At 39.5% G+C, this 26,230-nt stretch overlaps 1 protein-coding gene across 2 annotated transcripts in view; it reads left to right on the top strand.

Moving 5' to 3' along the window:
* Nucleotides 1-26,230, top strand: part of atp6v1h (ATPase H+ transporting V1 subunit H) — a 57,731-nt gene that overhangs the window by 12,445 nt on the left and 19,056 nt on the right. Inside the window, exons 4-12 of one of the 2 annotated variants that reach the window (XM_078397385.1) lie at nt 2,966-3,055; nt 5,647-5,760; nt 7,186-7,290; nt 11,462-11,509; nt 17,494-17,591; nt 20,455-20,647; nt 24,325-24,503; nt 25,521-25,646; nt 26,052-26,153. In XM_078397385.1, coding sequence (XP_078253511.1) covers nt 2,966-3,055; nt 5,647-5,760; nt 7,186-7,290; nt 11,462-11,509; nt 17,494-17,591; nt 20,455-20,647; nt 24,325-24,503; nt 25,521-25,646; nt 26,052-26,153 — 1,055 coding nt within the window. The remainder of the gene's footprint in view (nt 1-2,965; nt 3,056-5,646; nt 5,761-7,185; nt 7,291-11,461; nt 11,510-17,493; nt 17,592-20,454; nt 20,648-24,324; nt 24,504-25,520; nt 25,647-26,051; nt 26,154-26,230) is intronic. The other variant, XM_078397386.1, reaches the window with a different exon arrangement.

Below are 26,230 nucleotides of genomic sequence, written 5' to 3'. Positions count from 1 at the left end.
GTATGAAGGTAAGCTAGTCAAGAATATAAAGGAGGATAGTACTTTGGATCTGTCTTCACTAAGGAAGACACAAACAATCTCCCAGATGTACTACTGCACAGAGGTCCTCGGGTGATGGAGGAACTGAAGGAAATTCACATTAGGCAGGAAATGGTGTTGGGTAGACTGATGGGACTGAAGGCTGATAAATCCCCAGGGCCTGATGGTCTGCATCCCAGGGTACTTAAGGAAGTGACTCTAGAAATCATGGACGCATTGGTGATCATTTTCCAATGTTCTATAGCTTCAAGATCAGTTCCCGTGGATTAGAGGGTAGCTAATGTTATCCCACTTTTTAAGAAAGGAGGGAGAGAGAAAATGGGAAATTATAGACCAGCTAGCCTGACATCAGTGGTGGGAAGATGCTGGAGTCAATTATAAAAGAAGAAATTGCGGAACATTTGGATAGCAGTAACAGGATTGTTCCGAGTCAGCATAGATTTACGAAGGGGAAATCATGCTTGACTAATCTTCTGGGTTTTTTTGAGGATTGTAGCTAGGAAAATGGACAAGGGAGAGCCAGTGGATGTAGTGTACCTGGACTTTCAGAAAGCCTTTGATAAGGTCCTACCTAGGAGATTAGTGGGCAAAATTTGAGCACATGGCATTGGGGGTAGGGTACTGACATGGATAGAAAATTGGTTGGCAGACGGGAAACAAAGAGTAGGGATTAATAGGTCCCTTTCAGAATGGCAGGCAGTGACTAGTGGGGTTCTGCAAGGCTCGGTGCTGGGACCGCAGCTATTTATAATATACATTAATGACTTAGATGAAGGGATTTAAAGTAACATTAGCAAATTTGCAGATGACACAAAGCTGGGTGGCAGTGTGAAGTGTGAGGAGGATGCTATGAGGATGCAGGGTGACTTGGACAGGTTGTGTGAGTGGGTGGATGCATGGCAGATGCAGTTTAATGTGGATAAATGTGAGGTTATCCACTTTGGTGGTGGGAACAGGAAGGCAGATTATTATCTGAATGGTGTCAAGTTAGGAAAAGGGGAAGTACAAAGAGATCTAGGTGTCCTTGTTCATCAGTCACTGAAAGTAAGCATGCAGGTACAGCAGACAGTGAAGAAAGCTAATGGCATGTTGGCCTTCATGACAAGAGGAATTGAGTATAGAAGCAAAGAGGTCCTTCTGCAGTTGTACAGGGCCCTAGTGAGACCACACTGGGAGTACTGTGTGCAGTTTTGGTCTCCAAATTTGAGGAAGGACATTCTTGCTATTGAGGGAGTGCAGCGTAGGTTCACGAGGTTAATTCTCAGAATGGCGGGACTGTCGTATGTTGAAAGACTGGAGCGACTGGGCTTGTATACACTGGAATTTAGAAAGAAGAGAGGGGATCTTATTGAAACATATAAGATTATTAAGGGATTGGACACGCTAGAGGCAGGAAACGTGTTTCTGATGTTGGGAGAGTCCAGAACCAGGGGCCATAGTTTAAGAATAAGGGGTAGGCCATTTAGAACGGAGATGAGGAAACATTTAGAACGGAGATGAGGTTATGGGGAGAAACTTATTGCTATCAGCATTGAGGCCAGTGTATCGCTAACTGTACCTTGATTAGTACACCAGATTTGTAAAGAGAGCTCTCGACCTTTGGTTTCTTCCCATTCTCCAATATCTTCAATTGCTATCCCTATGTGAGTTATTCCCTTTGTGAAGCCTTTTGATTTACTGTGTAGGTCCTGCCCTCGTTAGACTTCCCCAAATGCAACTAAATGTCAGGGATCTTGGGGCAAAGGGGAGGAGAATGGAGTTGAGAGGGAAAGATCAATCAGCCATGATTGAATGGCAGAGCAGACTTGATGGGCTGAATGGCCGTATTCTGCTCCTAGAACATATGAACGTATGAATTGTTTTTTATATTGTAGTTGTCAGAGAATTGTAAAGCTAGGTTAGAAAATCTCTCTTTTTGGCTCAATACGTAAGATTCTCAACTTAGGAACCTTTTATTTCTCAGTATTAAATTTCATCAGCCATTCCTCCGCCCGCCTGCCCAATTAATCAAAATCCTACTGCAATTTTTGAGAACCATCTTCACTATCTACAAAAACACCCACTTTAGTGTCATCTGCAAACTTGCCAATCATGCCATGTATGTTCTCATCCAAATCATTGATATAGATGACAAACAGCAATGGAACACCTGCACCAAACTCTGAGGCACACCACTAGTCACAGGCTTCCAGCCCAAAACACAACCTTCCACCATCACTCTCTGCTTCCTTTCATAAAGCCAATTTTCTATCCCTTCAGCTATCTCCCCTTGGATCCCTTGCACTCTAACCTTCCTGAGCAATCTACCATGAGGAACCTTGTCGAATGACTTGCATGTATGCAACATCTACAGCTCTGCCCTCATCAATCTTCAAGAAAACTCAAATTCGTGACCTTCCACATACAAAACCATGCTATCGCTAATCAGCCGTTAATCATCTAAGTGCATGCACATCTGATCCGTCAGAATACTCTCTAGTAACTTTCCAACCACAGATGTTAGGCCCCAGCCTTTTCCCTGCAGCCCTTCTTGAATAGAGGCACAACATTTGCCACCCTCCAATCTTCCGGCACCTCACCTGTTTCAATGGCGACTCGTAAATCTCAGCCAGGGCACTGACAATTTGGTGTCTAGCTTCCCACAATGTCCTGGGATATATCTGATCAGTATTTGATTTTTGTTTCTTCAATTGATTTTAGTCGCTCTGTGTGTCTCTCTGTATCAATATTTAGGGGAAAACAACATGATCAGAACTGAGTTGGTTTATAACATTACCTGTTAAAGTCATTAGGGCAAGTGTTTTGGATGGTATGCTGTCATTATTTATGCATTATATATTTTAAAACGTTTGCAAATGTACTATTTCAATTTCATTTTTGAAACTCTTTTGTACTTTATGCTTTAAAAGACTTTTTTATTTTTTAGTGTGCCAAAACCTTTTTAAATTTAATGACCCACATTTCCAAGGAGCAAACTGTGCAGTACATCCTGACAATGATTGATGACATGTTGCAGGTACGTATACAATTGCAGGATAATTGTTTTGCATAAATTGAATCTATTTCAAATCATGTCTTTGGTTCTGAGGCATTCTCACTTATGAACTTGAATGTCAATGTAAGCGATGAGCATTTGCATTGAATGTAAAAAGAGATACAACATTTGGTAAAATTGTTAAAACCAGTTCACTTTGGAAACTTTTTAAATTCTGTGATCTCACTTAAGATCTTCAGCTTTAATTCAGGAAGGTTATTGGATGGCATATTCGGAATAAATGCCTGCATTCTTAAATTGTATTTCATAATTTCTGAAATGGGACTATGTCCACCTATCCATATAGTTGGCCAGATCACAGAATTAATTTGTTTCTAAAATGAAATGATTAATCAACTACTATAATTTTTACCTCAACTTTTTTGAAATTCATCTTTTATTTTTCACCAGTGTAAGATGTTTCTGTGCCATGCTTATGGTGGAGTTTAATTGTAAACTATATTTATCTATTTATGATTACCTCTACTTTCGCCCATTTTATGAAATTTCTGGAGTGGAAAGATTTTACTGAGGCCTTGTAGTGAACTGCTGACTGTCTTTATTTTCATTGTGATTATTGGCTGGTTAGGTTATTAAAGGTGGGAGCAGTATATATATAAGCTACAGAAACGTGCCTTACTTCCTTTATATTTAAAGTGCCTTTAGGTGCCTAAAAGTGACCTTGGTGTTGATGTGCCTTGTAATGTTATTTTATGTTATGTTAAATGTTTTTGTATGCTATTTGAAAAAGCAATAAAAATAATATTTTTAAAAAAATAAAAAAAATATAGAGTTTAGAGTCATATAGCAAAGATACAGGCTCTTCGGCCTGACGTATTCATCCAGGAGGTTTGGCATATCCCCTACAACTCTCACCAACTTCTACGGATGCACCATAGAAAGCAGCTATAGAAAGCCAGCTTCGTTTGGGAACAGCTCCATCCAAGACTGCAAGAAATTGCAGCAAATTGTGGACGCAACCCAGACCATCACAAAAACCAACCTCCCTTCTATTTACTCCATTTATACCTCGTGCTGCATCGGCAAGGCCAGCAGCTTAATTAAGGACGAGTCACACCCTGGTCACTTCCTCTTTTCCCCTCTCCCATCAGGCAAAAGGTTTAGAAGTGTGAAAACGCACAACCACCAGATTCGGGGACAATTTCTTCCCAACTGTTATCAGGCAACTGAATCATCCTACCACAACCAGAGAGCAGTGCTGAACTACTATCTACCTCTTTGATGAACCTCGGACTATCCTTGATCGGACTTTGCAGGCTTTACCTTGCACTAAACGTTATTCCCTTATCATGTATCTATGCAATGTAAATGGATCGACAGTAATCATGTATTGTGTTTTTGCTGACGGGTTAGCACGAAACAAAAAGGTTTTCACTGTACTTCGGTACATGTATCAATAAACTGAACTGAGGATATCATGCCAGAGTACTACCATAATGGTCTCATGGATTAGCATACACCTCCTCCCCTTTTGGTACAACCATGTCGTGCCTAAAAGCAGTACACCCAGGAGCATGTTCCTGCTCTTAACCACATTTCGCCGTGATTACGACATTGTCATAATCCCATGCTCTCAGCTCACTTGTTTTACCTGCAAGGACCCATGCATTAAAATGAATGCTGCCAAACCTAACAGCCCTCTTATGATCCCCTGCTCATCACAAGCTGTTCCATCCACTAGATTTGGCTGCTCCATTTGCTACATAACGCTTCTCTCTCACTGCTATTTTGAATTTTTTTAAACTGCTGTTTTGCCAAATGAATTTAATTATCTTGTCCATTGTTCTGTGGGTAAAGTAAATTATTATCATTAGTCATACAGTATACATTAGTCGTAGAGTATACATAGAGCCCCATCTAAGCTGGTCCAACTACCTCCTTTGGCAGCTCATTCCATATACCCACCACCCAGTTGCCCAGCAAGTTTCTATTAAATCTTTACCCGCTCACCTTAAACGTATATCCTCTGTTTGTTTCATTTTCCTACTCTGTGTAAAGAATTCTGCACATTTACCCCCCTGTTTATTCCCTTCATTGTTTTGTATACCTCTATAAAATCACCACTCAGCTTCATTCGTTCCAAGAATAAACTCCTTGCCTGCTCAACCTCTCCCTATAGCTCGGGTCCTGGCAATATCCTCGTGTATCTTCTCTGTTCTCTATCCAGCATAATGGCATCTTTTCTATAGCAGGATGACCGAAACTGATCTGAACTCTTTTCAACTTTACTTTAAAACTTGCCGTACTGGGGTGAGTTTGGAAATGCCTTGTTGGTTTACATATTTGATATTTACCTATGGGAGAGAAAATGAGTTCAGCTGCCATGGTGAAGTTTCATAGCAACTTACACAAGGAATTTGTAAAATATATATATATAGCAAACTAACTTTTTCAGCTGTGTTATATGTGATTATCTTTCTATCAATTCAATGGATTCAACAGAAAACATTGAATATATTCAAAATGTAATAAATCTGACTATCAAATATATTCATCTTGGCTTTAAAACTAACTGTTCATGACATTGATGGTATGGTGTTCACTTTAAACAGGAAAACCACCAAAGAGTCAACATTTTCTTTGATTATGCCAAAAAAACTAAGAACACCGCTTGGCCATACTTCTTACCAATGTTGAATCGACAGGATCTATTTACTGTTCATATGGTGAGTAAGAAGAGTTCTACTATAACTGCTGAGGAAAAGTTGTTCCCAAAATGATATGAATTAATAATTTATTGTCACGTGACAAGTCACGGTGAAATTCTTTGTTTTGCATACCCAAGGTATGCAAAGAGTCGCCATATAAAGGTTTTAGAACTTGCTTGTTGATCTTTTGTCACGGGGTATTTGCATAGATTGAGCTATTTAGCTCCATGTGTTGTGCCAGATGAACTTTTTGCAAGATCCCAATTTTCATTGAACATTCAACACATGGATAGGGTAGACGGTCAGAATATTTTATCCCAGAATGGGAGGGCATCGCTTTAAGGTGAGAGGAGCAAAGTCACAAAGGATGGCGAGTGCCTGGAAGGCATTTCCAGGGTGGTGATTGCACTTGGTCAACTGCACTTCTCTCTTTTTTTTCCTTCCAATCTTTTCACTTGAAACCTGATGTGAAAGATGGCACTGTTTCAATGTCAAGTTTATACATCAATTGTGTTTCTAATATGTGGCTTCTTTTAAACCATTGCAGTGTTGGCCTGTATAACAAATACATTTTCAATATGGTGTCCAATGTTAGAAAAGTTAGAGCTTAAGCTATTTATTTTCCAAACAAAAGCATAAAAGCAAACTGCTATGTAGTTGGAAGATGGTTCACGTTCTTAAATAGTTGAATTGTTTTTTGAGGAATGACTGGTTTTTCCATGCATTCGAGAAGGCTTTTATTTTTCTTCATTTGCTTTTGTTTAAACGTTTTTGTATTGTGAATTTGTGTGCAATTTCTTCTTTCATTTATTATTTCTCAGATTTATTTTTGTTTGCAAGATTGTAGCTTTGTAATGTAGGACATCTTAAAATTACATTTGTTCACATCAAATGTAAAATCATTTGCTTGTGTTGGTCTCAGAATATATCCACTGGACCTTTCGTTTGTGTCGAAAGTTGGAGTTAACTCATTTCTGAATATCCAAAAGGTGCCAAGCTTAAAATAAGGTTGGAGTGTTGGTTAGAAAGAACTTTGAAAGAGAAATCATTTTACATTTTCTTGAAATATTGCATTTATCATTTCTGATCAACTTCCTCATCTAGTTCAAGAAAATGAATTAAGGCAATGTTGCTTTGAGACAAATGTTCATTCTGTGTGAATATTTTAATTTAGAGTGCTTTCAGATTTCTTCCTGCTATTTGTAGTGCTGTGTTGATTGAAATGTATCCATATAATTACAATAGGGGTTATTATCAGCCTATCTGAACAAAAACAATTATTAGTGTAAATGGACAAGTCCATTTATCTTTTTTTCTGTGCAAATGTTGATACTGACATTTTTGTACTCTTCATTTATTTTAATCTATTTCAATTCCTAAATAGTATACAATTTGCAGAGATTCCAAATATGGTTAGTGAAATTTTGTTCTTTATATCTACAGGCAGCAAGAATTATAGCAAAGCTGGCTGCTTGGGGCCGTGAATTGATGGAAGGAAGTGATCTGAACTATTATTTCAATTGGATTAAAACTCAGTTGAGTTCCCAGGTAACCTTTTTTTTAAAATCTGTATTACTTGGGTCAATCAATTAAACCATTTTCGGGATAATATCTTTGATGCGAGCAGCAGAAGGGCCAGTGTAATTATGCTCGAAAGTTAAAGATGCTTACGTAAGTGGGCTGAATAACAATGCTGCTGCAAGATACTGCAGATGCAATCAGCGAATTAGATGGCATAAGGCTTTTAAAGATTGTGCAGAGTATAATGTTCTTAACCATTGTAGGATAATTTCATAAAGCTTATTTTGTTCTGTCTTTGACAGTAATAGATTCTTAGCATCAGAGTATGGGAGAATGTTGTATTTGGAGGTCAGAAATGACCATGTTTAACTTGAGTAAAGGAAATTGCAGTGGATTTGGGGATAAGGTTAGTTAAAGTGGTCTGGTCCAATAGATTAGCAGGAAAGGAGTGGTAATTCAACCCAAAAATGAATCAGTAAAGCAGATAGATTGTCAGGGAGAGATCAACCAATCATGGCAGAAAATTAAAGAAATTGAAAGAGAAATCAAGAAAGGGAGGCAAAAGAAATAGATCTAAAGATAGTGATAAATTCAGAATACAGCAAAGAAAGGAAATAAATGGTATTGAGAAAGAAAATATATAGAAGACAAACTGGCGAGGGATATAAAAATGGACAAGAAAAGTTTCTTTAAGTATACAAAAGAGAAGTCCAAATGAACATTGTCCTTTTAGAGAATGAGGCTGGGGAAATTGTTAAGGGAATAAAGGATCAATCTTTATTGTAGAAGATACTATCACCAATCCCATTAATACTGAATTACATTGGGGAGGAATTAAATATGATCACTAGAGAATTGGTATTCAGGTTTAAAGGCTGATTAGGCCACTGGCCTAGATGGCTTGCATCATGAGATCCTAAAAAACTAGTCACCAAAGTGTGTATTTCATTTAAGATTTTTCTGAAATTGTTGATTCTAGAAAACTGATGACCCTATTCAAAAAGCAAGACAAAAACGTAGGACAATTGTTGGATAAATGTTAAATTTGAACTACCTAATATGAAAGCTTATTTTTGGAAAATTAATTGGTCTAATCCATTGTCAAGGATTTAAACTTTTAAAGTTTAATGAGCGAGCCAACTCAGATATGTAAAGGTTTTTGCCTTGCAAATCTAATTTCGTTTTTTTGAAAAAAAGGGATGTTTATGGATTAACTTTGTATGAACTTGTAGAAAGCATTATTATTAGCTAAAGCATTAAAGCTTTAGATTAATAGCTAAAGCTGAATACAATTATTAAACTGGTTAAGAAAGTGGCTGCACAGAGAAGACAGAATGGTATGATGAGCAAGTAGTTCGAGGTTGAAACTTTTTACTAGCCATACATGGCCATAATCAAAGTTAAATATCTAAATTGAACAGCATCACAGAGTAGATTGACCTATCGTTGGGAATGAATTTTGATAAAGATGTAATATCTACTTTCGTCTTAAAAGCATAGAGCAGAGTGCTTCCTTTGCAGTCAAAGGCTGTAACGGCAGAGATCCAAACAATTCTGGGTGACTATAATTAAAATATAGTTAAAATATAAAAAATAGCATGGGGATGACATATAAGCCTTGTATCTAAAATAGAATATGAGGAAGTAGAAGTGATGCACAACTTCACAACCCTTAGTTAATCATACAGCCTACTACTGTGAGTAATTAAGTTCGCCGTAGTTTAAGAAAAAATACATTAATCTTGGAGAAAATTAACCAGAGTAGACCAAAGGTTATTTGTGTGGAGAGATTATGAAAACGGGTATAGGCACGGTATGCTGGAGTAACTCTGGGATAGGCAGCATCTCTGGAGAGAAGGAATGGATGATGTTTCAGGTTTAGAGATGCTGCCTGTCCCACCGAATTACTCCAGCATTTTGTGTTTATCTTGGGTGTAAACCAGCAACTGCAGTTCCTTCTTACACATTATGAAACCAGGGCTCTGCTTCCTCGAATGGAGGGTCAGAGAATTATTTTGTTCACTGATCAGGTTTTAAGAGGATCTGATAAGGTAGCTGAGAGAGAAATTATTTCCGTTGGTTGTAGATTACAAATTAGAGCAAGGCTTTTCTGGAGTGGAGCTGAGATCTGTTAATTCAAGTAAAATATGGAAATAGGAGTTTGAAACTACCTTGCAGACAGCAAATTGCTAATGGGGTTGTCAGCAAATGTTTTGTTAAATAGCAATAGGCATGAGAAGATGAATTATCTCCTATAATCTACTCTTTCCTACATTACTAATTTTTTGACATATCTTTTCTACACAGGTTAAATGGTTTTCTGGTTTCAGGTCTTTGGCATTTCTGCCTCTCGTGATCTTTTTGAAAAATAATAGTTTCCTCTTCAATCTTTTGTCAGGAAATAGTGTTTCTTTCTCTCAACCAGTCATTTTCCTCTCCCTTTGTTCTTAATTTATTTCTTTTAACGATATCACTGATTAACATGTCTTCACCTTTCAGCTGAAACTATAATCTCATGTCAGTCGGCCTTTTTTTAATTTCAAGTTTCTTGCATCTGCAGTCTTTTGCTTCTTGTTTAATTAATTTGTGTGTTTTATGATATTTAGTATTTTTAATTTATTTTTTGTATTCTTTCCGTAGTATGAATTGTGAATACCTTTTTTAAATTTTTGAATGTCGGATGTTCTTACAAACATTATAACTTTGAAAATGTTGTCACCTGCTAAATCTATGGGTAAGGTGAATGTTAAAGCCTTTCTAGAGTGGGACTTGTGACTTATTAAATGTGGTGAGATAAGGTTGGGAAGGCCTTGAACAAGAGCTGACCATGAATTTGTCCAGCTAAGTGAGATTATGGTAGTGATGGTTAACCCATGCTGGATAACAGAATTCAAACAGGGTGGCACAGTGGCGCAGCGGTAGAGTTGCTTCCTTACAGCAATGAGAGACATTATGAAAGCAAGGATTCAAGGCTAAAGAAAGAACCAAGTTGTTAGTAGATAGCACTTTGACTATAACTAACCTTTGACTTGATGTGGCAAGTTAGTTACAGATGGTACGCAGGATTACCATGATGAAAGCATTGCGACTGGTACAAGTTTCATTTTTAGTCATTGTGCACCAGGTTTGCCTTGAGTGAATGAAACATTTTCATGAAGGTTGCCTTGTTGGATTTTGTAAACTTGGCCATGTCGCATCCTTCACTTGAGGAAAGCATGAAATCCTCGCTGACTCTTGCAGCGAGGATTGATGTCACATTTAGTCGTTGCAGATGGGAGAGAATAAGATTAAACTTCATGTTCGGTAAAGGAATTTTTAAGCCAAACTAGAATCTCCTGGAAGGAGCAAGTGCAAATGATTTCTGAGCTGTACTTACCTTGTATGGACAAAGCTGTCCTTGCCATACTTTATCATGTTAATTGTGCCCGCAGTCCTTGGTAGTATTTGGTCTCACATTATTTTGTGAAATTGCATCATTTCAAGCATTGATCAGTTGCGGTTTCAAAATGTTCCCTAAAGATCCTTGGTGGATATTTATTTCCTGTTGAAATCCTTTTTCTAACCCTCTTCAGTTTTAGGATAGCTTTGTATTGTTCTGCATTGTTCCATTTTCCTGGACATGCAATTCCAAGGAGGTTTTCACAGTCAATTAGATTAAGTATAGTCACAGTTTATTGACCGTAAGCAGTTTGTAAACAGCAGTGTGCAACTATTATAGTGGTAAGCCAATGATTGTATAATCTTTCAGTGCCAAAATTGTGACAATTTTTTACTGAGTTTCAAAGTTTTCCTGTTTCAACAAGATTTTGTGTAATATTTTTGTTGCCTCATGACTTGAATGTTATGCTTATTCTGACATTTCAGGAAATAATTTCCACTAACTAATTACATTTGTAACTTCCATGCATTATTTCCTACTTAGACAAAGTCCACAAGTGGATCTGTTGTACTCACTGGTAAATTCCCTTGCTCCAGTGTGGCTTTTTAAAATTAATTTATTTCATTGACTATTGCATTGTGCAAAAGTTTTATTTTATAACTCTTATGAATTAAAGTAGCTTATGATTATCTCTGCAATAATCCAGTATATATTAATTTATTTTAAAATTGGGATTTATCATCTTTCAGTTGAAGTCTTAATGCATTTTCTGTTGGATTCCAATTTATACAAAACATGTCATTTTTATTTTCTTGTTAGAAGTTGCGTGCTGTAGGGTCTGAACCAGGAACTGTTTCTGCCAGTGAGGTAAGAAGAAGTGCAAAAATTGGGAATGGAAAGTTGCAAATGTATAGCTTGCTGGCATTTTAGCACAGTGTTGAGGAATATGATTTATAAATTTATTTTAAGAAACTTTTGAAACATTATGTTTGAAAGCAATATTTGTTAATCAAGCTTGAAAATGCTTTAGATGTAATGCAGTGTTAATGGGTGAATGTAATGGGGAGGATAATTTATAACCAAAACTGTTTTACTAGTCCTTGGCATAGTTTTTGTTTTGAGATTAAATTTGGAGTATTGCATATATTCCTGGGCACCTTTTTTTAATGGATATCTTTTGTAAATGGATTGGATTGGAATCTCATTTAGGATTTATAAATTTAATTAAAAATCAAGTACTTTTTGAGTTTCACATAATGTTTTCTTTGCGTTATGTAAATCTTTAAAAAGCTTGAAATGCAATTTTTATTCGGAACCAATTAATTTTGGTCTACTTGTCTATATTGGACCCCAGTGTTTGAACATCTTGACTTTGTCATTGTGCCTAAATTCTAATTCTAATTCCTGCTAATATGCACATCCCACAGTTCCACAACTCTTAGAACTTGTGTGTTCATTCAGTTCTAAATGTTTGCATATATCAAAAGTTCTTTATTCCAACAAATGTGTTCTTTATTTGATAATCCTTGAATTTGTTCCTGAAATCACTCGTTATTTTCATAGCAGTCGTAAAGTGAAACAGTTTGGAAACAGGCCTTCAGCCCACTAAGTACTTGCCTTCCCATTATGCTGATCGTACACAAAGCACAAAGTGCTGTAGGAACTCAGCAGGACAGGCCAAGCATTTGTGGAGGGAATAGACTGGTGATATTTCAGGTCAGGACCTTTCAGACTGGAAAAGTAGAAATGTAAATTTATATAAACATATATATAAACATATATATTGACTCTCCGTCTGAAGAAGGGTCTCGACCAGAAACGTCGCCTATTCCTTTTCTCCAGAGATGCTGCCTGACTTGCTGAGTTACTTCACCATTTTGTGTCCATCTTTACCCAGAGTTGTGAATTCTCTCCCACGGAAGGCAGTGGAGGCCAATTCACTGGATGAATTTAAAAGCGAGATAGAGGTCTTGGGGCAGGCACTGATTGTGGATGATCAGCCATGATCACAATGAATGGCGGTGCTGGCTCGAAGGGCCAAATGGCCTCCTTCCGCACCTATTTTCTATGTTTAGTATAAATGTTGATTGATTTAGTTTTATTTAGAGATACAGCGCGGAAACAGGCCCTTCGGCCCACCGAGTCCGTGCCGACCAGTGATTCTCCATACACTAACGCTATCCTACACACACTAGGGACAATTTACACTTATACCAAGCTAATTAACCTACTCCTGTATGTCTTTGGAATGTGGGAGGAAACAAGATCTTGGAGAAAACCCACGCAGTCACGGGAAGAAAGTACAAACTCCATAAAGACAGCACCTGTAGTCGTGATCGAACCCGGCTCTCGAGTGCTGTAAGGCAGCAACTCTACCGCTGCGCCACCATGCCGCTCAATTATACTCGTGCTACATTTACTTCATTCTATTGTTCTCCCCACTTACTCATTAACTCCCTACAGCTTATATCACTCACCTACTACTGAATGGACCTCTCGCGAAAGGCCGTAGTGAGGTAGGATTGGGACTACACCCTTGGTTTATGAGAGGTCTGTTCAGTAGTCTGATAAGAGTGGGGCAGAAACTGCTTCAGAATCTGGTGACACATGCATTCAAGCTTTCATATCTTCTGCTGGAAAGGAGAGGGAGAAGGGTGGATGACTGTTGTAAGTGGTGTTGATTATGTTGGCTGCTTTACGAAGGCAATGAGAAGTGTTGATTGAATTATTGGCGGGGAGGCTGATTGTTGCAATAGATTGAGCTGCATTCACAGCCCTGCGCAGGCTGGGCAAAGAAAACACACCAACGCCTCTGCTTCCTTCGAAGGCTTAGGAAGTTCGGCAGAGCTAATGACCAACATCTGCAGTATGGAAATGTAAATCTAAAGTGGTTTCTTTTGTCATTTTTGATGTTTGCTACAGATTTTGAATCCAGAAATGGATACCTTTGGTTTCTAGATAGAGTTAGTTTAGAGATAAAGCATGGAAACTGATCTTTTGGCCCACTGAGTCTAGGCCAACCATCGATCACAATTTCACACTAGTTCTGTGTTATCTTCTTTCTCACCTTCTCCTTACATACTGGGGGCAATTTACTGAGGCAAATTAACCCGCACGTCGTTAGGTTGTGAGAGGAAACTGAAGCACCCGGTGGAAACCCATGTGGTCACAGTGAAATGTGCAAACTCCATAGACAGCACCCGAGGTTAGGATTGAGCCTGCGCTTCTGAGGTAGCAGCACTACGAGCTGTGCCACTGTGTTCTGATAATCATCCTCTGTTTATAGCTGGACAAAAACTAATTTCTGTCCAATTGGAGGGGGGGGGGGGGGGAGACGGACGGTGTAACATGGAGGGAAGGGGGGTGCGAGTTAAATATAAACGTGTTTTCAAATGGAAGGATGATCAAATGGAGCAAAAGCAGGTCAGAAGCCATGGGTGAGTGGAGGTGGGAAAAGGTATTGAAGTGCAGTTGTTGGCAGATAAATTGTGGGATGTTGGTTTAAAAAAGATGGTCTGAACTTGTTGGCAGATAAATTGTGGGATGTTGGTTTAAAAAAGATGGTCTGAACTGAAATAACAGTAATGTAGATGAGGATTTTAGCAGCTGATGAACTAATGAAAGTTTGGGTGAGTGTGATGTTGCATCTTCTGGGTTGAAGCATTCCATTGTGAATGGAAAATAGAAATCTCATCTATTAAATCCATCCTGGAGCTCAATGCCATGTTTCTGCATTACGGCTACTTTTGCCTTCTTTCTACTCACAATGCAGATTGCATTCATTTTTGTACTTTTACTTTAGAATGGACAGGAGCTGTATAGTCTTGTGGTGAAGTCAGTGATTGATGTTGCTGAAGGTAATATAGTGCCGATTAAATTTAAATTTATGCAAATTTTACTCCAGAGGTCTCGGTGAAGGACTTGCTGCCCATATTTAACATCTGAAGCTATCTCAAAATGCTCTGTATGCAATTAATTAATTTGAATACATGTCTGCTGAGTTGATAAATATGACAACCATTTTGTGTGAAGCAAGCATATGTAACTAGTTTGTGGTGAGTTGACAACAGCTTTTCTTAAAAACAACTTCTTTTCAATAAGACTAATGGGATAGAAATGGTAACACCGGGACCACTCAGCAAATCAGCACAACAAAATTTAAGGCACAACAAAATTCTAGTACCTCCAGTACAATACATTTTTGGTACAGGACTATGTGAAATAACTTTTATAACTGGGAATGGAGGTATTTGTTACTAGAATTGAAGTTGCGAAGGAAATTTAGTGGTCGCTTATAAATTTCCTCCGTAACTACTGCAGTTGCAATCTTGTGTCAGTGATTAGGGAACCATGATATTCAACAACAAATGTGTGTCCTCCAGTGGCTGGGTGGCAGGCATTAGATCGGACAACTCTGGCAAACATGGCCAGAAAGTAAATAATTCTAATATTTTATATTTACAGAGCACAAAATACCAAAGCAATACACAGATTGGAGGAGAAAATAAAGTAATAAGCTTCTTAAAGTATTGTTTTAAAATCTGGAAATTTGAACTAATTGAGGGAATGAAAAGTCACAATTAGAGCTGCATGTTCAGCAGCCAGGGACAGTAATTGTGCTTTACAGTGCTATTTAAAACTCTGTCCCATCTCATTTAACAAGGCATAGTATTTCATATTTTTCAGTGAGTAGTTCATAAATTTACATCCTTATTGAATCATTAATTTTGTTTGCATTGTCTTGATGACGTCTACAGTACAGCAAACCCAATGGAAAAGCACAGAGACATAAATCTATGAATCTATTCAACTGTGTATGTGAAAACCCTTGAGGTTGGTGTGGTTTGCTTCCAACGTAACAAGTTCAAATAGTGGCATGTGTTCATAAATGACAGGCCATATTTGTTAAACCCAACGGCTGTATGGGCATGTTAAAATTTTTACTGGGCTTAGATGAAGGCTTCATCGTCAAAACAACACATACTATCCACTTTATAACAGGTATAACAGAGCTTTATTTGTCGTTCGGTACCGAAGTACCGAACGAAACTACATAGCAGTCATAGAAAAAAAAAAAGAACACAAGACACATAACCCCAACACAAACGTCCATCACAGTGACTCCAAACACCCCCTCACTGTGATGGAGGCAACAAAACTCCCACTCTCTTCCCCACGCCCACGGACAGACAGCTCGTCACCGACCGACCCGCACAGTCCCCGCACCGGGCGCTGAAACGTCTCGCGGCCGAACCGGGCGATGAAAGGCCCGCGACCAAGCCTTGCGCAGCTAAGTCCCGTGGTCGAGCCGCACCGGGCGATGTCAAGTCCGCAGCCGAGCCGCACCAGCGATGAAAAGCCCCGCAGCCGAGCTGCACCGGGCGATGTTAAGCCCCGCGGCCGAGCCGCACCGGGCGATGTTAAGTCCCGCAGCCGAGCCGCACCAGCGGTGAAAAGTCCCGCAGCCAAGCTGCACCGGGCGATGTTAAGCCCCGCAGCCGAGCTGCACCGGGCGATGTTAAGCCCCGCAGCCGAGCTGCACCGGGCACTGTTAAGTCCAGCGGCCAAGCCGCACCGGGATGTAAAGTCCAGCGGCCAAGCCGCACCGGGATGTAAAGTCCAGCGGCCAAGCCGCACCAGGTGATGTAAAGTCCAGCGGCCGAGCCGCAGCGGGCGATGTTAGGCCCCGCAGCCGAGCCGCACCCCGCGCCGTGAGGTGATTGAAATTTTTGAGCATTTTGCACCATGTACGTAATTAATATTGATTTTATTCATGCTGTGCAGAGGAAACCTAACTGGCTTCATTATGAGCCAGTCCTCATTGGACCTGGTAGATTAATGGGGGTCACATCTATATAGTAAAACTCTTGTTTGTTTGATTGTTCCTGAACTACAGCCAAAACGGTACCGATAGCACGACAATTTTAAGCCCACCTTACTCACCATCGTCCCTTTGCTGCTAATGGAAGATGTTTCATTGAAATCAGTGTTATTTTTTTAAGTTATTCACATTTTTAAGTTTAAATCTATCTCCTAGGGAGGGGGGGGGGGAGGGAATGAGGGGAGGAGGGAGGATAAGTGGGGTTGAGGGGGATGGAGTGGGAGGGTAGGGGGAGGGGGGAAGGAGGAAAGGGGGAGGAGAGGGTGCTGCACCAATGCAGGAGAGGTTTGGGCCCAATGCGTCCACTTGGTCTAGTTTTCCCTAAAATGTATCTATTATGCATTTAAGAGTGAAACAGAAGGCAGTGAATACTGAATGCATGCATTCAGAGTGAAAGTAGTGATGGAAGTGGTAACATCTCTGATTCCGTTTCAAGCTTATTTATATATTTTAAATAAATGAATGCAATTTTAATTTACAGTTGATCTTGGCTGCAAACGTTAATTTTTCAAAAAATTGTAAGATGAGAATCTAATTTGCAGATCAATAGCTCTTGCTGCTGGTCCTGGATCATGCAGTTGGTTTTCTTTTCTGCTTTAGAGTATATTCCTCTGTAAAGCACATGGAGCCCTTTATGGAAATTCTTGGTATTGCTGAACCCACATAATAAATTGTACAAACTGTATATTTGTCACAGAAATGCCACAACTTGTACGTACAGCTGATGCCCTGGAATGAAGACAAGCTATTTCATGATTCATTCTGATTCAATGTAGAATTTTTTTCAGCTGGAATATTGAAATTACTTCGAAAATTGAACATAGTTTTTTTTTTTTAAATGTGCTCGTGTGTTGACTTTTTTCCGCTGCTTTAGAAGCTGGGCAGTTGATATCGTTTTTTCCAGAAATAGCAATGGCGATGTTGTGCATTCATAATTTGGTATGTTCATTTTAATTGTTTTTCATTTCAGAGTTCCCAATATGTGCAGTGTGTGGCAGGTTGTCTACAGCTTATGCTAAGAGTTAACGAATACCGTTTTGCTTGGGTGGAGGCTGATGGGGTGAACTGGTAAGAATTTCAGGAGCGTACATTTGTTCTATACAATTAGTCAAACCTCCATTTTTATGCTGGCTTTTAAATTCCATCGTAATGAATATTTCAAGAAAATACATTACTCTGGATGTTCATACGATTACATAACTACAGAAATTAAACCTATAAATCTTGAAGCCTGTCTTGTTCTTTTCAGTGAAATTATACTTGGTCTATGACCCAGAAACTGGGAACTGCAGAAGCTGACTTAAAAATATCAAGCTGATTTCCAATTAAATGGAACTTCAAACACCCCTGCCCCACCCGGACTCGCACCTATCCCCTATTTCTCCCCTCCACCACCCTTTCCACCTACATTCCTTCCTCTAACCTCACAATTCGCAACTCCTCAATCCTTTTTGTCTTACATCTTCTGTCTTTTCATCTCTGGCATTGTCTAACCATCTGCCTATCAAAAGCCCCCTCAACTATTATTTGTCAAACTTTGTCCTGTCCCTCTTCTCTTCAAGCTTTATTTCCCCCCTCCTCCTCACCCCCATGATCAGAATGAAGAACAGTGCTGACCCAAAACGTCGCTTATCAAAGTTCTCCAGCGATGCTGCCAGGCCTGCTAAATTACTCCAACACTGTCTTTTTTTGATCTATAACCTGGGAGGGTTTACTTTTTCTAAATCCCTTAATGCCTTTGATAATGGTCTATCAGTCCTAGATTTAAAATTAAATCTAACCCTTTTAATTTCTAGAGAACTTTTTTATTGTAGTCTTTGTGTAATTTAATCCTTTGAGTTCATTCTGGTCAATTTGGGATGCAGACCGTCCACTTTTATCTTCTAAAAGAAAAACAAAACCTATTCTCTAGGCAGAATAAGTGCGACATGAACCAATGTACTTAAAATAAAAAGCAATTATATCTCCTGCAAAGAGATTGATTTAATTCTAACTGTTACATGTTACCACAGCAACAAGTGTTTGTATCCTGGAGGTTTGATACACAAAGCAGTTTGTAGTACGTTAGATTTGATCTAGACAGACTTTGTACAGTTGTAGATATACCTCCGTCCCCTATTCTAGTACATTGATTAACAAACTCAAGCATTTTAAAAAAAAATTGTGATTTTTTTTCTTTTAAAAACTTGACAAATCTGGTCATGTTCTTCTGGGACACTTTGGATTGGCAGTACTTCTATCTTTTCACAATTTATTTTTTTCTATCCTGCATAATTTCACATTTACATTTATCTACATTTACCAATCCTTTGGCAAACCAAATACAGATCTTTTTATCATTAAGTATGTAAAAAAATGCAAAACAAAAACACTAGCACTGGTTGTTATCAACTTATTTTATTTGTACTGATTATTGGCTTTAAGAAGGACCTTGGAATATTAAGCACTAGGAAGGCTGATCATGGATGAATGTTTTCAAATGAGGAACTCAGAAAGAAGGCGGCTGGGTGAAAGTGACGAAGAGAAAAGGAAACTAAAGGATTTGGTCAGGAGGTATAATAATCAGGTTTGGGCCAGTTGAGGTAGAGCTAGATAAATCCAACAATTGTCAACTATTTTTCCTCCAAAGATTCTTGTTTAGCTGCTGTATTTCTTTCTCTCTATTTATTATTTCTAACCTTCACAGTATCTTGCTCTTATTATTGAAAATGTAATTTTTGCAGGTTAAAGTAATTATTTTAAACTTTTTTAGTAATCTAGTCCAAAAAGAATAATTTATCTCTTTTAGAAGAAAATTCCAGCAACGATAACATAATAAAAAGTTGATAATTGTTTGGTATCGGCAGTCTAACATTGCTTCTTGCCTAAAAAAACAAAAGTGCTGCATAGTTGTCCTACAGACAGGAAGTGACACAGCTGCCGTCCTGGTGCCTTCGTAACAACCTGGAGCTCAATGCTCTTAAGACAGTGGAACTGATTGTAGACTTTAGGAGAGCTCTCCCCACTCACCATCAACAACACCACAGACACATCTGTGGAGTCATTTACGTTCCTTGGAACCACCATCTCCAAGGACCTTAAACGGGGGGGGCCACCATCGACTCCACAGTGAAAAAGGCCCAACAGAGGATGTACTTCCTGCGGCAGCTGAGGAAACACAATCTGCCACAGGCAATGATTGTCCAGTTTTATACTGCCATCATAGAGCCTGTCCTCGCCTTCGCCATCATGGTCTGGTTTGGCTCAGCCACCAAGCACGACATCCAGACGCTGCAACGAATCGTTCGATCAGCTAAGAAGGTTGTTGGCTGCAACCTTCCTCCCATTGACGAACTGTATACTGCAAGGGCCAGGAAGCAAGCGGGCAAGATCATCTCTGACCTCTCTCACCCTGGCCACAAACTCTTTGAAGCACTTCCCTCTGGAAGGTGACTCCGGACTGTCAAAGCAGCCGCAGCCAGACATAAAAACAGCTTCTTTCTGCGAGTAGTAGCTCTCCTCGATAACCAAAAGTCTGTAGTCTCTTTTTGCTCTGGTTTATTTCATTCACATGTTTAAACTGTAATGTTGTATTCTTAATGTTTTAATGTTTTATGCTTTATTCTTAATTGTTTACTGTATGTTCGTGTTACTTGCGAGCAGAGTACCAAGGCACATTCCTTGTATGTGTAAATACTTGGCCAATAAACTTATTCATTCATTTATTCGAAATATCAGGAAAAATGAAATGGGTTTAGCATTGCCCATTGTGAATCATAATATTTTCAATGGAACTCACTGACCATGATTTTCTTGGGGCGATTTAATTTTTTTGGTTTAAAATTTTAAGGAGAGATTTTTTGGATGCTATTTTGATTACTTTTAATTTAAAGATACAATTGTAAGTAACAAAAATGCTAATTTTTATTTAAATTCTGTTTTTCTCCTTCAGCATTATAGCTGTTATAAACAATAAATGTGGCTTCCAGTTACAGTATCAGATGATATTCTCCTTCTGGTTATTGGCCTTTAGTCCACAATTATGTGAACATCTACGCAGACTGAACATTGTCCCAGCTTTGTCCGATATTCTTCAAGAGTCTGTGAAAGAGAAAGTAACCAGGATCATCCTGGCAACATTTAGGGTACGTATGTACATGTGTTGCTTGGACTGCTTGCAAAATAAAAGCTCCAGGTATTACCACTGTATCTACTTGGTATCATGTTGGCTTCAAAAACTATACCAGAGTGAGATGTTGGCAAAATTATTCTGCCTTCATTAAGATCCTTTGCATAATTGTAACCTGCTTGAAGGCTAAATTTATGAATTTAAGGATCAGTAAGGATTTGAACTCTGCTCGAAGATGGACACAAATGGGTCATATGGTCATGTGATAGGAGTAGAATTAGGCCATTTGACCCATCAAGTCCACTCCGCCATTCAATCATGGCTGATCTATCTCTCCCTCCCCTCCTCCATTATAGATGAGGCTCTCACTAGGGTCTCTTCTAAATCCCGCAGCTCCACTCTTGCTCCCCTTCCCCCCACTCGCAACGAGGACAGAATCCCCTCGTTCTCACCTTCCACCCCACCAGCCAGCGGATCCAACATATCATCCACCAACATTTCCGTCACCTACAACGGGACCCCACCACTGGCCATATCTTCCCATCCCCTCCCCTCTCTGCGTTCCGCAGAGACCATTCCCTCCGTAACTCCCTGGTCCACTCGTCCCTTCCTACCCAAACCACCCTAACCCCGGGCACTTTCCCCTGCAACCGCACGAGATGCAACACCTGTCCCTTTACCTCCCCCCTCAACTCCATCCAAGGACCAAACAGTCTTTCCAGGTGAGACAAAGGTTCACCTGCACCTCCTCCAACCTCATCTATTGCATCCGCTGCTCTAGATGTCAACTTATTTACATCGGCGAAACCAAGCGCATGCTCGGCGATCGCTTCGCTGAACACCTGCGCTCAGTCCGCATTAACCAAACTGATCTCCCGGTGGCCGAGCACTTCAACTCCCCCTCCCATTCCCAGTCTGACCTTTCTGTCATGGGCCTCCTCCAGTGCCATAGTGAGGCCCACCGGAAATTGGAGGAACAGCACCTCATATTTCGCCTGGGCAGTTTGCAGCCCAGTGGTATGAACATCGACTTCTCCAACTTTAGATAGTTCCTCTGTCCCTCCCTTCCCCTCCTCCTTCCCAGATCTCCCTCTATCTTCCTGTCTCCACCTATATCCTTCCTTTGTCCCGCCCCCCTGACATCAGTCTGAAGAAGGGACTCGACCCGAAATGTCACCCATTCCTGCTCTCCCGAGATGCTGCCTGACCCGCTGAGTTACTCCAGCATTTTGTGAATAAATCGATTTGTACCAGCGTCTGCAGTTATTATCTTCTTATATTTTCTCATATTCCCTCCTAACCCCAATCTCCTGCCATAACTTCTGACACCTGTACTAATCAAGTATCTATCTATCCCTGCCTTAAAAATATCCACTGACTTGGCTTCCACAGCCTTCTGGCAAAGAATTCCACAGATTCACCACCCTCTGACGAAATAATTTTCTCCTCATCTCCTTCCAAAAACAATATCTAATTCTAAGGCTATGACCTCTAGTCGTAGATTCTCCCACTAGTGGAAACATCCTCTCCACATCCACTCTATCCAAGCCTTTCACTATTCTGTATGTTTCTAAATTTAAATTTAAGGAAGGGTCTCGACCCGAAACGTTACCCATTCCTTCTTTCCAGAGATGCTGCCTGACCCGCTGAGTTACTCCAGCATTTTGTGATACCTTCATTCTGTATGTTTCAATGAGGTCCCCCTCATTCTTCTAAACCCGAGTGAGCACAGGCCCAATGCCGACAAATGCTCATCATAGGTTAACCTACTCATCCTGGCGCCCAAATTGCTCACAATATTCCAAATGTGGCCTTACCAGTGCCTCATAGAGCCTCAGCATTACATCCCTGTTTTTGTGTACAAGCCCTCTTGAAATAAATGCTAGCATTGAGTTTGCTTTCTTTACTACCGATTCGACTTGCAGATTAACCTTTTGGGAATCCTGCACCAGCACTCCCAAGTCCCTTTGCACCTCTGATTTTTGGATTCTCCAGGCATAGTCTATTTAGAAAATATCTATGCCTTTATTCCTTCTACCAAAATGCATGACTCCACGCTATATTCCATCTGCCACTTCGCTGCCCACTCTCCCAACCTGTTCAAGCCCTACTGCAGAGTCCCTGCTTTCTCTACATTACCTGCCCTTCCACTTATTTTTGTATCTATTTCGTAAATAACGAGGTTTTTAGGTCAGGTAGCATCTCTGGCGAAAAGAATAGGTGACGTTGCGGGTCGAGACCCTGCTTCAGACTGAGAGTTAGGATAAAGGGAAATGAGAGATATAGACGGTGATATAGAGAGATACAGAACAAAGATTTGAACGATATGCAATAAAGTGAGGATGATCAAGGAAATGGTCCATTGTTAACTGTGGGCTGGTGAAAACGAGTTATACAGGCAATGAAACTCACCAGGACGACGACTAGGGTGGGGGAGGAATGGAGAAAGTTGGAGAAAGTAGGGATGCAAGGGCTACTTGAAGTTTGAGAAATCAATATTCATGCTTTATATGATCATACAAGACAACCCTGGCTATTGTTCAGTCCTCTGGGACTTCTCCTGTGGCTAGAGAGAATACCAAGATCTTTGTTAGGCCCTTGTAATCTCCTTTTTTGCCTTTCTCAATAACCTTGGATAGACCCCATCAGTCCCTGGGGATTTATCCATGTTTATGCTCTTCATGAGCCCCAACACCATCTCCTTGATCTCAAACTGCCCCAGCACATTAATATTCCCCACACTGATAATTATTTGGAAACTGTCACAATGTTTGACATTCTGCATACCTTGGATACACAAGCAAAGAATTTCACTGTGCCTTGTCACATGTGACAATAAAGTATTCCTTTCCAATGTTGGAGTGTGAATTCTTACCTTGGGGGAGGAGTGGGCTGTGAGTGTACCATTAAAGGAATAGTCATGTCTGTAATTAAAAGACTTTTGGATAGGAGCAACTTGTGGCAGGGTGTGGCATGGCAAAGAGATCCTTGAGTTCATTCGACAGAAGCACACAGCCCAGTATAAATTGAAGAGGAGCAGACTGCCTCTCAGATCTGAGTAGGAAAGGATATCCCTTATTATTGGAGGTTATTTATGACCATATTTGCAAATTCACGTGCTCCTTTCAGAGTTGCAACAGTGATTTAATTTAAGGAACCTTCTATCTTCCTTGGAAAATTCCTATGTGGATTGCTGGAGATCAAGACTATCCAGAAGTCAAAGATGACTAAAGTCGTCAGGCTGCAGTTATGATTAATCTCTAGTTGCACCATTGTTCCAGTTAAGCTTCAGCAGTAACTCTGTGTTGGGGGATGTAATGCTGGTTGTGTTTTGGTAGGGTGATAGAAAGGACACATTACTGTAAGCCTCAAAAGAATTGTTCATTTACCAGCTGACCCACAAATGGTGTTCACATCCTGAGATTTTGAGAGAGGATTGAACCTCACAGCTCCTACAGCTTGGTTCAGTCTTGACCTCCAGTGTTTTCTGTGGGTAATTACCATTTCTCCCCAAAACAAACCACAGGGTGAAAATGAGCATTTTGTTCTTGAAATTGTTTGTGTTATCAGCACATGCTTTGTTTTTCAATTGAGCATTGATAAATGCCAGGAACTTCAATAACAAAAAATGTGTGCAATTTAAGTTTTCAAATGTTTTTTTTAAATATAAAGAACGTTTGGTTATTTTAACAGAATCTTCTGGAGAAATCGGCAGAAAGGGAGACGCATCAGGAATATGCACTTGCAATGATTCAGTGCAAAGTTCTTAAACAGCTGGAAAACCTTGAACAGCAGAAATATGATGATGAAGACATTGCTGATGACATCAAATTTCTTTTGGAAAAGCTTGGAGAAAGTGTCCAAGATCTTAGGTTAGTTATGTTAGTATTTCACTGTGACTGAAGGTGTGGTGTGGCAACAGCTTTTGGTAAAAAGAGCTTAAATCAGAGACGTGCAATTGTCATGTGCATCCATTTCTTCATGCCTCCTATCGATGCCTCTCATAATTTGATATATTTCCATCAGGTTACTTCTCAGCCTCTGACTCTCAAGGGAAAATAATCCAAATTTGTCCATCCTCTCATTCTGTCATGGATGTTTGATTCCAGGCAGCATTCTGGTAATTCTCTTCTACGCCATCTTCAAAGGCTCCACATCTTTCCGAAATTGCAACAATCAGAACTGCACAGACTAATCCAAATATGGCCTGACCAAATTTTTATACAGCCGCAACATGAAGGAGTGAAATGCAGGATACCCAACTTTTGGCTTGGTCTTGTAGCTGTAGTATCTCTCCTCATTGTTTAGTAAACTTTCTGGTTAGTGGTAATGAGAAATTTGGCAATATAATGCCATTGAATGTTGTTTGTAGTTAGGCCTGGTCATTACCTGGTATGGTATGGCATAAAGGTTTGTTTCTTTTTATTGAGCAATGTTTAAATAGTGTGCAGGTCTTGCCACATGAAAGCAAGGGCTGCTTCATTTTTGTTTTGTGAAAATAAGATGGAATTACAAATTTGCAGCAAGCATTCCATATGATAGAAGTAGTAAATATAAAATGAGCATAGAAGAAACAACTTGATCTAGACAAGTGAGAATGTTCCTCAAAGAATGATTGAAGTGAATGCAACTAGGGAGAGCTGAGACAATTATAAAGGGGAAGGAGATAATCTGATGAAAGTTAGTTTAAGGAAGGGCAGAGGAAAGCACATGTGAACATAAATGCAAACGTTTGGTGCAAGTGGCCAAATGATCTACTACAATGGCCTGTAAATTTTTGTTCACTGACTTTCAGAGCATTTGTTGTTTTGTATCGATGTAGCATTGATTTTAATTTCCCTTGTCCTCTCCTTCTCTTGTAATCCCAATTCTGAATTCTCTGCTTTCAGTTCCTTTGATGAATACAGCTCTGAACTGAAGTCAGGACGTCTGGAATGGAGCCCTGTTCACAAATCAGAAAAATTCTGGCGCGAAAACGCTGCAAGATTGAATGAGAAAAATTATGAATTGCTGAAGTAAATTTAATTTCAACACTTTTGTAGTTACTGCACTTGAATGCATTGGCATTCAAGCCTAAGTTCTGCAAGTTGGTATTCCAGATGTGTTGCATAGAAGAAAAATTTGATGACATTTTGCATAATGTTATTGCCAATTCAATGAAATGGCAAGTTAATTACCTGCGCTGTGCAATTGGATTGTTCATTGACACCACTGCACAAGTGCTCAATATCTGAAGCAGATAATATGGTCAACTCATTTTATTCTTTAAGTTAGTATTGATTCTCAACAGTTGCTGCAAATATCTAGAATTTGTGAAGGTCATCAGAGAGTAAGTTGGGAAGGATTTATGCAACTCAATTATTGATTATAATGTGAAAGAAATACATGATGATATTGCATTATAATTTTCTCTTGTGAAGGATTTTAACAAGGCTTTTGGAAGTCTCTGATGACCCTCAAGTCTTGGCTGTGGCTGCACATGATGTGGGTGAATATGTGCGTCATTATCCTCGAGGAAAACGGTAAGAAATTGTCACTGATTAAAAAATTATAGAAAATATAATCATCGATTTTTGGATATTTACGATGAAAATGAGTA

This window comes from Rhinoraja longicauda, chromosome 4 (genome assembly GCF_053455715.1).
Source record: "Rhinoraja longicauda isolate Sanriku21f chromosome 4, sRhiLon1.1, whole genome shotgun sequence".
In the NCBI taxonomy this organism is placed as follows: Eukaryota; Metazoa; Chordata; class Chondrichthyes; order Rajiformes; family Arhynchobatidae; genus Rhinoraja; species Rhinoraja longicauda.
Note: the sequence above shows the minus strand (reverse complement) of the source record. Positions and strands in the feature narration are given on the sequence as shown.